This window comes from Hibiscus syriacus, unplaced genomic scaffold (genome assembly GCF_006381635.1).
Source record: "Hibiscus syriacus cultivar Baekdansim isolate YM2019G1 unplaced genomic scaffold, ASM638163v2 tig00112383_pilon, whole genome shotgun sequence".
Lineage (NCBI taxonomy): Eukaryota > Viridiplantae > Streptophyta > Magnoliopsida > Malvales > Malvaceae > Hibiscus > Hibiscus syriacus.
In genome coordinates this window covers 3,875,989-3,891,020 of record NW_024063319.1, presented here as the reverse complement: position 1 = coordinate 3,891,020, position 15,032 = coordinate 3,875,989, and the positions used below count along the sequence as shown (strand labels likewise).

General features: G+C 33.0%; 1 protein-coding gene across 1 annotated transcript; it reads right to left on the bottom strand.

The window, feature by feature from the left end:
* Positions 1-12,405: 12,405 nt before the first annotated feature.
* On the bottom strand, positions 12,406-13,418 carry LOC120178878 (protein C2-DOMAIN ABA-RELATED 9-like). Its single transcript, XM_039184655.1, has 3 exons — positions 13,243-13,418; positions 12,979-13,074; positions 12,406-12,888 (listed from the first exon to the last, which is right to left on the bottom strand). Exons 1-3 carry the CDS (start codon positions 13,354-13,356, stop codon positions 12,580-12,582), a joined length of 519 nt encoding a protein of 172 aa, XP_039040586.1. The 5' UTR covers positions 13,357-13,418; the 3' UTR covers positions 12,406-12,579.
* Positions 13,419-15,032: the final 1,614 nt, after the last annotated feature.

Here is a 15,032-nt window from a genome sequence, read left to right as displayed (position 1 = left end):
AGATTCTTATTAGAATCTAGCTTCTAATGGTACAAACGGAATAATTTTTAAGTGCCTATATTAATACAAAATAATATTTCTTTGAGGGTAGTGCAAACTGCCAGAATATGAAATTGAGGTAAATTATGCATTTTATGATACTCTTATGTTATATGCTATCTTAATTGTTTGAAATAAATCAAATCTATTATCTTAGCATGATAATTGTGACATTTATCATATGATGAATTTATGATTCATATAAATGTTGTTTAGAGAATGAATTCATACTTGAATCAAAATGAAATCCATGCTAGAAAAACTTAAAAGTATTATGCCAAAAGGGAAAGAAATAAGGAAAGATTGTGGGAAAAGTAAACAAGGGTTAGAAATGATGTACGAGTGATTCTACGTGCTTTGAATGTGATTTGGATCAATTTAGAAAATTGTGAAAGTATAGGGACCTATTAGCATAAATTAAGAAATATAAGGATTAATATGCAATTGTTTAATAGTTGATTATTATTTTGGAATTTATTATTAAAGTATTGAATTTGATGTTAGGATGTGAAATTGGAATAAATTGGAAATTTGATAAAGTTTGGGGATTAAATCGTACAATATGAAAATAGGTATGAACTTAAGTAAAATTGATTAATTATTGAGGTATTATGTTTTAATTAAATGATGGAAATTTTGGTTATGTTAATTGAAGATTGAATTAATGCTAATTTCATAAAATTGTTAAGATTGAGGATTAAATTACAAATTTGTTTAATTTGTGGGTATGAAACGAAAATTGGAGTAAGTTAATGAGTAGAAATTGAGCTTGTTGTGGAATGTTTGAATTTGTTTTATGATGCTTAAATTTAGGATTAAATAGAAAAAAGGATTATAATGAATAAAATAGAAACTTGAGATGAAATTCTAAAAGAATTTACCATATGGTTAAAATTATGATATTATGGATTTGGAATCAAATTTGGAAGGTTGTAAGAGTGTAAGGGAGTTGAAAGTTTAATTTCATAGAGTTAAAGTTAGTTCTTGAATTGATAAATAATTTAGTATCGAATATACAATGGTGATATTTTTAGAATAGCTATACGAATATGAATTTATTTTATTAATTAAAGTATTAATATATGATTAAAATGGTATACTAATTTGATAATCATTCTATAAATATTATATATGAAAATGATATAAGATTTAAATGAAAGTTCAACGTATAAGACTTGAGAGTCAATGATACATGATTTTATATAAAGCTCATTTTATTAGTGCATTTATTGCACTCCTGTATTAGTACCTTTGGATACTCGTGTATTAGTTCTTTTATGCACTCATGTATCAGTGCCTTTGTGCACTCCTGAATCAGTGTAATTTTGCACTCCTGTATGGTGCAATTGTACACTTCTGTATAGGTACGAATATGCACTCCTGTATTAGTGTGCAATTGTGCACTCCCATATTAGTACCAATGGGTACTCCTGTATTAGTGCATTTGTGCACTCTTGTATCAGTGCAATTTTGCACTTCTGAATTAGTGAATTGGTGCACTCCTGATTCTAGTACATTCGTGTACTCCTGGTATTATGTGGGAGAATACGAGATTCATAACGTTTTGATGTTATGAACTTTCATCCATATAACTAGTATAATGATTGAAAGATCAAGGAATGAATCTCGAACTCTAGTTTCAATATTTGAGAAATTATTTGATTTAAAAAATATGAGTTAAATAGATTACATACCAAAGTAGCTTTTGTGAGTATCTGCAGTTTCTTTATATATGATTGACTAAAACGAAAAAGATTTGATAAAAGTATTATAGGATGAAGATGGTTCATCTAAATTTATGGATTAAATTGAGAAAAAACTATATGTACTTAATACTAAACTATAATAATAGTTGTTGTTAGTGGGTGATCGTGTGGCGGTAGGCAATAACTAAAAGAATTTGTTTTAAATACACCGATTATAAACGTTGCATATGTTTGAACTATGATGAGATAAAATATATTATAAGAATTAAATTAAAATATAAAATAAAATAAAATAATGTGAGAAAATGTAATGAAGTGACGTGAAAATACGATAATTTGCTAAGCAGATATGTATGAAGGTAGTAACAAATTATGTTAAAAAATAATAATTGGATTAGTTTTTATGTTAGGCAGTTTAAATTGTGTCATGAAATAGTATTAATTTGACGAGTTGCTGCTGAAAAATGGAATAGATTTAGAAATTAAAAGATTACAATAGGAATTTATGTGAATAAATAATTTGATAATAGATGTTAAATTTTAAAAGAAACAAAAAAAAAATTTGGTTTTCAAACAATAAAAGTTATACAGAATCTATTTGACATCCTTAACTTGTATTTGGGTACGAATATGGGTTAAAGGTGTTACACTGATAATTTTATGGCAAACTTTTGGATATTAGGAGTCGATGCTTCAAATGTAAACCACCAGTCTATTGTTAAAACAAAAGTCAGACATCATATAAGCTTTAAGTTGGTTTATGGTGAATTCAAAAACTTTTAAATATAAGATAATATTATAACTTGTTATAACTTTTAAATTTAATACCCGGAGATTTTGTCTTCCTTAACCTAATGGTAATTGGTAAACCAAAAAGACCACGAGTATTTTTTATATATCTCTAATTGTCCACTTATCTTGTGTTGAATTGCAATATTCGAATTTAACCTTGCAATGCAATCGAATAAGCCATTTTCCTCTCTCACTTCCTCAACTATCTTATCAAGCATCTAAAACAACAAATTTCCATCTTTGACAATTTCTAAAAAGTCCTTGGATTTAATGAATGCAGAGCCCATTGGAGTGTTGATTAGGAAGTTCACAATATCCTCTTGGATGATAGAATGACACCATCCATCCAACAAAATTGAACAACTCTTTTGTGCCCACTCCTTTTTGTGACACTCTATTTCCGTTTCAGTATCATATACTTTCTTCTTAAGGAGAGGTACTCTAATCTCATGCATGCTTGGAGGTTTCAAACCGAGGTCATATTTTAGGATATATTCACACATTTCTTGGAAGCTAGAGTGATTTGTAGCATTGAATGCTATTCTGTCATCATGGAAAATCTTACAATTACCCTACAAGATTTCTCCCTTAATTCTTAATCAAAAGTTGAATGCACACCTCCCCCTTTGTTTAGATTAGCTTTGGGAGTGACAAATAAGCCCATTGGACCTTTGGCTCTTGGTTTTTTGGGTAAGGGTCTCTCATGTTTCTGACTTGAGTTACCCTTCTTGAGTCTAATATGTCATGTTCTTCTTCATCATCATACTCATCAATACCATGAGAAAAATCTTGGGGTAACATCAAATTTGAAACCTTTGCCTCTTTCTTTTTAATTATGAAGTTCTTCACTTCCTCCCTTACATGCTCAAGGCAATTAAGACACTAGGTCACATTCCTACATCCTCCAACCAATTGTTGAAAGTCCAATTGTTCTTGCTAGTCGTCTTTGGCGTTTGGGTTGAAGTTGTTCTTGATTTCATTATTTAATTTTTAACAACCTAAAATTCATATGAAACATTATAATATATATCGAACCAAACAAACATTCTATTAGAAATCAAACCAAACAGTAAGTTAGGATGCTAAATTTTGCATTATTTGTATTCTACCATAGTGTCATTCTTGTAGGATATTAAAAAAATCCACTTACCAACAGTAACTATTACACCAAAATCATATAGGCTAAAAACAAGGGTAATACATTTATAAAAACATGCAAAACATGAAATCAAGCTTATTTTATGCTTAAAACTGGACCAGAAATTAAAAAAATGAACACTTCAATCTCTTATAGCTTCTACCAACAACCAATAATTAAAATGAACACATACATTTATGTCAAATTTAATAGAAAATAAGAACGGAGAAGTGAAAAAAAAAGTTTTTTATCATACGGTAAAGGAAGAAGTCGATGAGGAAAAAAGGAAAAGGAGGATTACTTGGTCAGTGGTGGTTGGTGCAACGATCGATGGCAGTTCGACGATCGGTGAAGAAGTGGAGAACGGAGAAGGTGGAGAAAGGGGCATGCGATGAAGAGAAAAAATGTTAGGTATTTTGTTTCGTGTGTTTTTTTTACCAGTTCTATCATGACTTGAGAGTGAGTTGAGGTAAGTTTTTCTTTTTTAGATATTAAAATATAATTATTTAATAAAAATATTAATATCTAAAATAATTATGAAAAGCGTAAAGGAGTTGCGCTCGGTTCCTCAAGCTTGTAGGAACATACCTCGAACCGTGAATACCGCAAATTTTGGGTTAGTAGTTAAACTCAACCCGAGACGCATAAGGCGAGCCCATTAGATCTCCTGAAGCAGTTGGACCTTTTCAAAAAGGGGTGATGGTGTTATGTTGGGTTAAAAAGGAGAGAGACCAAAAGTGTAGTTTAGCAATTTCTTGGTTTAAAGGATAAAAACCCCTTATATTAAATGTTTTTCACGCATACCAACCCCTAAAACACTCTTATATTTCTCTCTTATTCTTTCTCCTCAATATAAAGTTAAAAGAGTAAGCTTTTTGAATTCCAAGCCTAGTTTGAAACAACCAAGGTAAGAACCTTAATCTCCATCCCTCAAGCTTCAATTCAAGCCCCTAATCTCAAGCTTTGTAATGGTTTCCAAAAATAGGTTTTTAAGAGGTTTAGGGGAGCTTAGAGTTATAAGCTTGTTTTTAGTAAATTTGAGTTGTTTAGAGTGTTCTTAACTTAGTTTCATGTCTTAGACAAGCTAGTAATTCTTTTCTTACCTTTGATTAGCTAAGTAAGTCGGAGAAAGTTTTGAGGCAATAGGGAAAGAAAATGTGCCTCCTAGTTGATTTAAGAGAGGTTTAGCAACAAAAGAAATCAGGTAACACATTTCCAACTTCCTCATAACAATTGTGGTCATTAAAAATATATCATAGCTAGAGAGTTGAGTTATGAAGCTTAGAGATGCATTTCAGGGTAGATTTCATAATTGACGTTCTTAGTATGTATTAAAGCCTTATTTATGACCCCTGTGATTAACATAAGACTTAATAACAACTAGGGAACCTGAAGGTGGGAAAATTAGTGAGTTAAGGGGGTAAATTCGTGCCTAAATAGGGCATGTTTAAGGGTAAGTATCGATACTGTAAGAAGTAGTATCAATATTGTTCATGTTTCAAACATAAAATTTATAGATTTATGAGGGCAATATCGATACCCCTTAAAGAAGTATCGATACTGAGGGTTCGATATCGATAAGTGCTTGGTATCGAGACCAGTTTTCAAAAATATCATTTTGGTATCGGTACTCTAGGGAGTATTGATACCCAAGGTTGAGTATCGATACTCCCATTTGTTTTTCAGATAAAATAGCCATAGGGTATCGGTACCCTTAAGAGAGTATCGATACTAAAGGAGTGGTATCGATACCGAGAGGCTAGTATCAATACCAAAGTATGTTTTCGAGCATGAAAATCGAGGGACTTTAAAAAGAGATGAGGTATCCCCAAAAGATTTTAATTACTCTCAAATAAGACTACAAGTGAGAACAATAATAATGCTTAATCAAACGTGTAAATGACATAAAGTAGGGTGACATAAGACTAGCCTTGCTTGAATGCTTGGAAAACAATCAGGACACTCGAGTTTCTTTAGTGAAGTTAAGGGTGTCAAAAGTATAGAATCAGTCTGGATATTATTAGGTAGTGTGTGAGGTACTTCCAAGGCCCGACACTCATAAGGGGTGGGTTAGTCGATGGTTTTGACCAATGTAGAGTTCCGGGCACCATCCTCGGTAGACTAGAAGGGTATGTGAGCTTTGAGATCCAGAACCCTCAGCCACACCATGACATCTACCATATAGTAGAGAGTGAGTATATACAAGTATACTCACTAATGCAGTAAATTTGATAGCTTGAGAATTTCTTTGATACACTGTTAGTATGATCTAGTTGTTATTGTGGCACTCAGCTAGTTAGCTTAGCATTAGGAATTTGTTTCCTTATGCAGATTAGGTGAAGCAGTCAAGGAGCCTTCTTAGTGACCAAGTTCCAGAATCAAGTGCAAATCAGAGTACGTCTCAAGTTTTTGAAGGGCATGTATACTTATAGACCTCGTTGTAAACTTAAGTCGTAAATTCAGTTAAAAGTCGATCTGTATATGTTTTGAATGTAAATCTTTATTTTCGGAGCTCTTTAATGTAAAGTTTATTATATTTTATGATTGTTTTTCCTATGAAAATGGTTATTAAAAATGGACATTTTAAATTAAGAGAAATAAGATAAAGTCTTGGCCAGCCACTCCGGTGGTTCCATGTATCATTCTAAACGGTCGACTGTGTGTTGTACTGGTTTAGGGTGTTACAAACCGTCTTCTATAAAATGGCTCACCCCGACCCAGATGGTTGTTTCCTTCCTTGCCTATTTACGCCTCAAGCCTAGGCATGCCTCGCGTGCACTTTTTAAAACCTAGGTCTGTAACAGATTTTTGTGTCAAGATTGAAAACTCTTTGATTTTTAGAAGTCAAAAAAGCAGAAAATTGTTTCAAGGTCTCATGTAGAAGCAGAATATCAAAGCATGGAAGTCACTACATCCGAGATTATTTGGTTGGAAGGTCTCTTGATAGAGTTGGGTTTTGTTAACAAGGAACCTACACAACTATATTATGAACGAAAGGGTGCCTTACAGATAGTAGCCAATCCTATTTTTCATGAGCACACTAAACACATAAAAATTAATTGCCATTTTATCATAAAAAAGATTCAAACTAGACCGATTAAAATGGTTCACGTACCTTCAGTGGAGTATTCAGCAGATGTCTTAACTAAACCTTTAAGTGCTAATCAACATGAGTAGTTGATTTCCAAGTTGGGGGTCAAAGATGTTTTTCACTCTCCAACTTGAGAGGGTGTCGAAGTCATAACATTTAGTTAATTTGTTTTTTCTGTTTCGAATATGTTAGTAAGTTAGTTAAGGAATCTGTATACCTAGGTTTTCAAAGGAGCGCCAGGTGCGCCTAGGTATGGGGTGCAACTGGACAATGAAGGAAACGCCCGTCTGGGTCAGGGCAAGGCGTTTTACAAAAGGCGGTCTGAGGTGCGCGCCTACGAGCTTTAGGCACTAGGAGCAACACCTTCACGCTTTTTCAGAATTTTTTAGATATTAATATTTTTAATAAATAATTATATTTTAATATATAAAAACCCCAACTTAACTCAACTCACTCATGGGTCACAACAGAATTTGTAAAAAAAACCCACGAAACAAAATCTCTAACATTTTTCTCTCCAACGCACGCCCCTTTCTCCACCTCCACCGTTCTCCTCTTATCCATCGGCCGTCGAACCACCACCAACCAACGCACGAGCCACCATTAAAAAAGTAATCCTCCTTCTCCTGCTCTCCTCCTTGTCTCATTCTTCTCTTCTATTTCTTTCATTCTTCACCATATGATAAAAAACGTTCTTCTTTTACTTCACTTCTTTGTTCTCATTTTCTATTAAATTTGGCATGAATGTATGTGTTCATTTTAATTATTGGTTACTGGTAAAAGCCATAAGAGATTGAATTGTTCAATTTTTAATTTCTAGTCTAGTTTAAAGCTAAAAATAAGCTTGATTTCATATGTTGCATGTTTTTGTAAATGTATTGCCCTTGTTTTTACCCTATATGATTTTGGTGTAATAGTTACTGTTAGTAATTGGTTTGATTTCTAATACAATGTTTGCTCGGTTCAATTTCTGATAGAATGTTACATATGAATTTCAAGTTGTTAAAAATTAAATAACGGAATCGTGAGCTACTTCAACCAAATCATCAACCACTATGGATCCGGTAAGAAAATATAGAACACTAGAGTCAACGAACAAAAACAATTAGACTTACAAATTTTGTAAAAAGGTTTGTAAGGGAGGAATATATCGGATGAAATCATACTTGATTGGAGGATTTAGGAATGCGACCAAGTGTCCTAATTTCCCTAAGCATGTAAGGGAGTAAGTGAAGAACTTCATGATTAAAAAACAAAAGGCAAAGGTTGCAAATTTAATGTTTCCCTAAGAGTTTTCTCATGGTATTGGTGAGTATGATGATGAATAAGAACTTGACATATTAAACTCAAGTGGGGTAGCTCGAGTCAAAAGCGTGAGAGGCCCTTAACTAAAAAACCAAGAGCCAAGGGTCTGAATGACTTATTTGTCACTCCCAAAGCTAATCCAAACAAAAAGGGAGGTGTGCATGCAGCTTGTGATAAAGAATTAAGGGAGAAATCTTATAAGGCAATTGAAAGATTTTTCTATGATGACGGAATAACATTAAATGAGCATGAGCCAAATCACTCTAGTTTCAAAGAAATGTGTGAACCTATTAGGCAATATGGTCCCGGTTTGAAACCTCTAAGTATGCATTAGATTAGAGTTCCTCTCCTTAAGAAGGAAGTAGATGACACTGAAAAGGTACTAGAGGATCACAAAATGGAGTGGGCACAAAAGGGTTGTTTAATTTTGATAGATGGATAGCATGATTCTGTCATCCAAAATGATATTGTAAACATCCTTGTCAACTCTCCAATGGGCCCTATGTTCATTAAATCTCTGAACATTCCAGAAATTGTTAAATATGCAAATTGTTTGTTTCATATGCTTGATAAGATGATTGAAGAAGTGGGAAAGTAAATTTAGTCCAATTGGTGACGGAGAATGCATCCAACTACGTTAAAACTAGTACAAAATATAAGTTCATTTAATTATTTCCTTTTCTTTATTTTTTTTATTATTCAAGATACTTAAATATTGAATTTTTTTAGTAAATTGTTATTTGGTTAACTTGTAGGAAAAATATTAGAAGCAAACATATTGAATATTTATTGTACTCCTTGTGCGGCACATTGTATTGATCTCATGTTAGAGGATATTGGAAAACTCACTAAAGTGAAGAATGCACTAAAGAATTGCATATTTATGAATGATTATATATATATATAGGCACATCTCCCTTGTGAACATGATGACGAAGTTCTCAAATAAAAGGAATTTACATAGTTTGACGATAACAATATTTGCAACATCTTTCATCACTCTTGCACAATTCTATAAGCAACAAAACTATTAGAGATATATGTTTATTTCTCAAGAATCGATTGAATCAAAGTGGCCAAAGGAAGAGGGATGAAATAAAGTGGCATCCTACCTTTTACAATATTCATTTTAAAGGAATGTGGTGTATTTTTTAAGTTATTGGGTCGTCTTGTTAAGGTTCTTCGAATAGTTGATGTAGAGAAAGAACTTCCTCTGGGATACATTTATGAAGCTATGGATTTGCAATGAAGGATGAGCACTACAAAGAAGCATTAGAGTATATCAATAGAAGATGGGATTGCCAACTTCACAAACCTTTGCATGTGGCTAGTTATTTTTTAAACTCGGGTCTTATTAACCCTATAAAAAGGTATATTTCATATCATTTTACTTAGGTTATTGTTTTTTTTCAATTTCATCTAGTTGTATTTAGATACATATTTCATGCATAAGGTGGATTTTTCTTGTTTCCCTTAATTTGTGAATTAATGGTGTTGCTATGAGAGAAAGGTGATGTTTTGGTGGTGCTTTGTACAGGTGAAGAGAGCTAGAGGAGAAATTGAAAAGTGTTGCAGCATTTGTGGGCGACATTTCTGGCCGCACTAAAGTATAAAAAGATGAAGATATTTTATTGTTGTTGTTCACGTGAAACCCCTCTGCCAGATATCCACCCCACACGTGAACGGAATCTTTTCCCTAGGTCACAAAAAGGATTAGGGAAAAAATCCCTAGGATCCCCCACTATATAAAGATAAGGACACCCTCATTAAAGGTAATTTTGGAAAGTGTGAGATAAGAGAGAGAAAAGGGAAAACTGCCACTCCATCTTCTTCCTTCTTCTCTCATTCTTCGTGGTGTCCTCCATTTTCGAAGATCCAAGGGGATAGCAAGCTAGGCCTTTAACAGAAGCTAGAGAACTAGAGGTAGCTCACGATAGCTCACGGCTTGGGAGTTTTCCTTCTCCTTTGGTTACTCTTAATTATTATTTATCTTTGTTGGGTTGTAATGAAACGAATGATGTTGGATGATATTTGACCTGCCATGAACTAAATTTATTTGGTGTGGGTTTATTATGGATGATGATGTTTTTGGTTAATGAATGATTAGTATTCTCTAGTTTTAATGTTTGCTTTGTTCATTGTTTTAATGTGTATACTTGTAAGAGCTTTCAATTGATATCCTTTTTTTATGTTTAATGCTTAATATCGAGAGAGTTAAGCTTAGATCTACGTGGACAATGGGGTTGAGATAATAAGCAAAATCGTAACTCACCTTAGAGATAAGGATAGGGTTTCAATGACTAAAATGTGTAGAGCTTCATAGATAGTAACTTGCAATTGTTCATGTTGAGAGGTATTTCTTTAGCATTTTCACTGTCATGTTTCTTACTAGCGATAGCCTACTAAACTCTATCGAGCAAAATATTAATAGAAAATGTTAACCATTCTTTAAGACAAGATATAAGATTCCATAATAGATCCAGCCTTTTATCCTTCTTGAGAGCTTTGTTTGTGTGAGGTTTGTCTTGCTGTCTTATCTCATAACCCAATTATTAACTCAGTTTTGCTATAACATTCCTTTATTCACATTTTTGTTACAACATTCCACACTTATAATTTTGCCACAACATTCATATCTCTTGATTCATAACATTCATATAAATTATTTGTTTATACTTTTTAGGTGCATATACTTAACTTAATTTCCCTCTAAGCCCTGTGGAGACAATACTCACTTATCACTATTATTACTTGTTTGATGTGTATACTTGCACAATTTACGTATCATAATTTATTAAACTCACAAACACGCAACATGTCTTCATTATGATAATCTTGAGGCATTAAATGAAGAAGTTATGACAGGCTTATTCGATTGCATTGCAAGGTTAAATTCAAATATTGAAATTCAAGATAAGATCATTGGAGAATTGAAGATATATAAAAAAAACACATGGTCTTTTTGACTTATCAATGGCCATTAAACTATGGAAGACAATCTCCAGGTATTAAATTTAAAAGTTATAGTAATTTATAATATTATCTTATATTTAAAAGTTTTTGAATTCACCATACACTAACATAAAGCTTATATGATGTTTGACTTTTGTTTTAACAAAAAACTGGTGGTATATATTTGGAGCATCGGCTCCCAATCTTCAAAAGTTTGCCATAAGAGTTCTCAGTCTCACTTGTAGGGCCACCGGTTGCGAGAGAAATTTGAGTGTTTTTCAGCTAGTAAGAAACTCTTTTTTTTTATATTTTTTTCACTTTCATAACTTTAAGTATTTAATAACATATATAAAATGTTACTTCTTACAGCTTCATACAAAGACTAGAAACATATTGACACAAAGTCGGTTGAATGATTTGATGTTTGTAAAATATAATAGTGCATTAAAACGTCGATACCAAAGGAATGACACCATCGACCCTATTCTCTTAGAGGATGTTGATGAGAGTAACGAGTGGTTACTTGGAAGAATGGAAGATGACATAGACAATGAAGATGATTTTGCGTTTAATGATGATGACCCGACACGGAGTCAAGTTAGTAGAGCTGTCGGAGTACACGATACTAGTTATTTGACTAGAGCATCAAGGATTGTATATGAAAGTTTTGCACCTTCTTCCAAATTTGGGAAGGGAAAAGGTGTAACTTCTAGCTCTACTTCTAGATCGGCTTCCACTCCGATGCATGATGATGATAAGATAGAAAAGGATATTGGTGATAATGAACAATATGATAGCAATGATAAAGATGATTACGAGGAGGATGATGATTTGGAGTGATGATGTATTGATGTAGTTGTTTACTACTTTGCTTTGCTTTTTGTTTAAGTCTCACAACTCGGAACATTATGATGATGATAATTGCTTTCCTTTTTATTTCTTCTATTTGAACTATTTTTTATGTTAGTTTGTGTGTTGTTAGTTAATACTTGATAGTGCAATAATATTGAATGTTTTGATCTTTAAAGAACTATAATATTAATTATCATGTAATTTTGAGTACAAAATATAATTTATATTTGATCTATATCATATAGTACAAATAGTGCACCTCGAATAAGAAAGGTGCACGTCTACGTCTTGCGCCTAGGCTCCAGAGACCTTTTGCGCCTTACACCCTTAAAAACCAAGGTGTGTATATGTATGAATGTCATTTGTAAAGTTTATTCTGAGATGAATTGAAAGAAATATTTTGAACAAAATGAACATAAAAATTTTGATCATATTCGTTCATTCAGCTTAATAAATTAACGGTATACAAACAATTCATTATATTCTCTATTTATTTTCACCCCTACATCAAAGTCAATTATTAGTTCAGATATTATATCAAAACCCATCTATTGCATGCTATTCTGCATCATTACATACGAATTGAAACAAGATTACAGCTCAATTTAGGTTTACAGAATATAATGGAACAACGTCCTAACTGATCGGTTCCCGTATACAGAAACTCGAAAGCAGAGAGAATATAGTTGAAGCCATACATAGGTTCAGTAATCAGGGTCCAAGCCTTTGGAGCCAGGGATATCAACACACTCCACTTGGATCAACACTTGCCCACTTTCAACATCATTGAGTTTGAGACGCATCTTTTGGGTGATCCTCCCATCCTCCAAAATTATGCTGCTCTCATCAGCCAGGTCGTTTGTCCCCGATGGTTGTAGTTTCTGCAGTGCAACGCCGTTCGGGAGTTCTCCCAAGCTCTTCCTCAACCTCACTGCCTCTACGTACGGCTGAATGTCGATCACCGCGGTTCCCATCGCATCGTCGTCGCTGAACGTATCCTTGTCGAACACCGTCTGCAAATCGAAGCGAATTCCATGGAAGTTGCAGTGAATGGTATGCATAGAAACTGTAGATTTGGTACGGTGGAATCAGATGTTACTTACCAAAGTGATTGGAGCATTAAGATCTTTGATAGGGAGAGTTAATTCATCGTTCCACTCCGGATTGCAGTTTTTCTTCACAAATCGGGTCTTCACTTTCTGCAAAGTTTATTGTCAGAGAAATCAACAACCCTATACTCTGTTCATCGAAAGGCCCTAAATTATGACAAACTTTGGTGACCTTTTTAAGCAAAAATTAATGACAATCCCTTCAGATGAAATTTGTCAAAAGACGCTAAGCCTGAGATGAAGGGAAACACAACAAACCTGTCCAGCCGTGCTGATGACAACGTAAGGATCACTGGTACCCGATATCTTATCACGAACAGCAAGATTGAAGCCTTTTATGACCTTGATTCTGAGAAGTCCCAACGCATCCATTTCAACAAAACAAAGGCTTCTTTTACTTGGTCTCTCTTAGAAAAATAGGAATAATGACGTACTAGAAAACCCTATAAAATCGTATATGGTTCCTCTAGAGGAATCTTTAATTTCCACCGTCGATAGACCCGGCCTTGAGTGCAATGTGTGTGGTTCAGGCACTTTCACAAATAACAGAAAAAGCCAAAATGCAGTCAAATAGCATCAATATTTTTATATATAAATGTGTGGTTCACTGCTACACTTGGCTCTGCTATTTGGTTTTGTTATGTTCTTAAGGTTTGTGTGATCCGACGTTCGGAATAATTTGCAACCAATGGTCCCATATATATATATATATTAAGATTTATGCATGAAAAGCAACCACAACAATGAAAAAGTCATTGTTATTTCTTAAGATTAACCGAATATATTTTGTTCATGTTCGTTCATTTGATAAATAAACGAACATAAACGAACACGAACATAAACGTTGGAGACCCGACCTTCCATTGTTTTTTCATGAAAAATAGTCGACAATTGAAATCAACCAAATCTACAATGATAAATAGCGTAAGAGCTGATTAGCAGTGATGAAATGTTTGAAGATATCAGATATTTCGATCGATTTTTTAAAGATATTAAATGATTCACAGGACTTTAATTTAACGCTATAACATTTATCTTAGTGGTTCATGATTACATATGAACAATCATTTTCCACTACGTTATTCTAATAAATTCGTCGGCTAAAAGTTTTGTGACATCAATGTCAGACTTTAGTTAGATTTGTTAATAATGGTTATTTCCGTTGGCAGAGTAGAAAATTTAACAGCATGAAGATTTCGAACGATACAAATTGGACTACAAGGCAATAACATAGATCCGAAATCCCTCCGACGCTACATATCGTAACTGATATTATTGCTAAACCACCATTCAAAATTTTAACGTACCTAAAGTCTACTCCACAACTAAATGTCACACAAGAACTATGAAAACAAAAGTTCATTGTCAAAGTGTATTTTCTACTTATTAATGGGTTCTTCTTGGAAAACACATTACTTCCACTATTACTCTCTTTTTCAGAAATTGCATAGAAGATTGGGTTAAACATAAATGAACGAACATAAACGAACATAACCGAACGTTCACGAACGTAAATGAACGAACGAGACCTATGTTCGCGTTCATTCATTTAATTAAACGAACACAAAATCTTGTTCATGTTCGTTCATTTAATAAATAAACGCACATAAACGAACTTCCCGCCTCACGGTTCATGAACGGTTCGCTGAACGTTCAGTTCATTTACAGGCCTAATTACTGGCAATGGCAGAACTATTAAAAGACTAGAAGGCCCCCTCCGCCATTTTTTTTTATAAAATATATAAGTATATAATAAGTTAATTTTTTAATATATATATATATATATATATATATATATAATTCTTAAGTTAATTTTAAAAAAATATTTAATAAGCATGTATAACATATTAGAATTTAAAAGTTACTTGAATATCATTTTTTATAAAATAATTAACAACCATTTTTTGTATTATTATTTTATTCGTAAATAACTGAAAATTTATTTTTCTTTATCATTTATGATTTCAAGATATAAAAAAATTGTATTTTTCCTTGTTCAGTTATTCATATTCTTTGAGTTGAGGACTTTAATCAAGTTATCGAGTGTT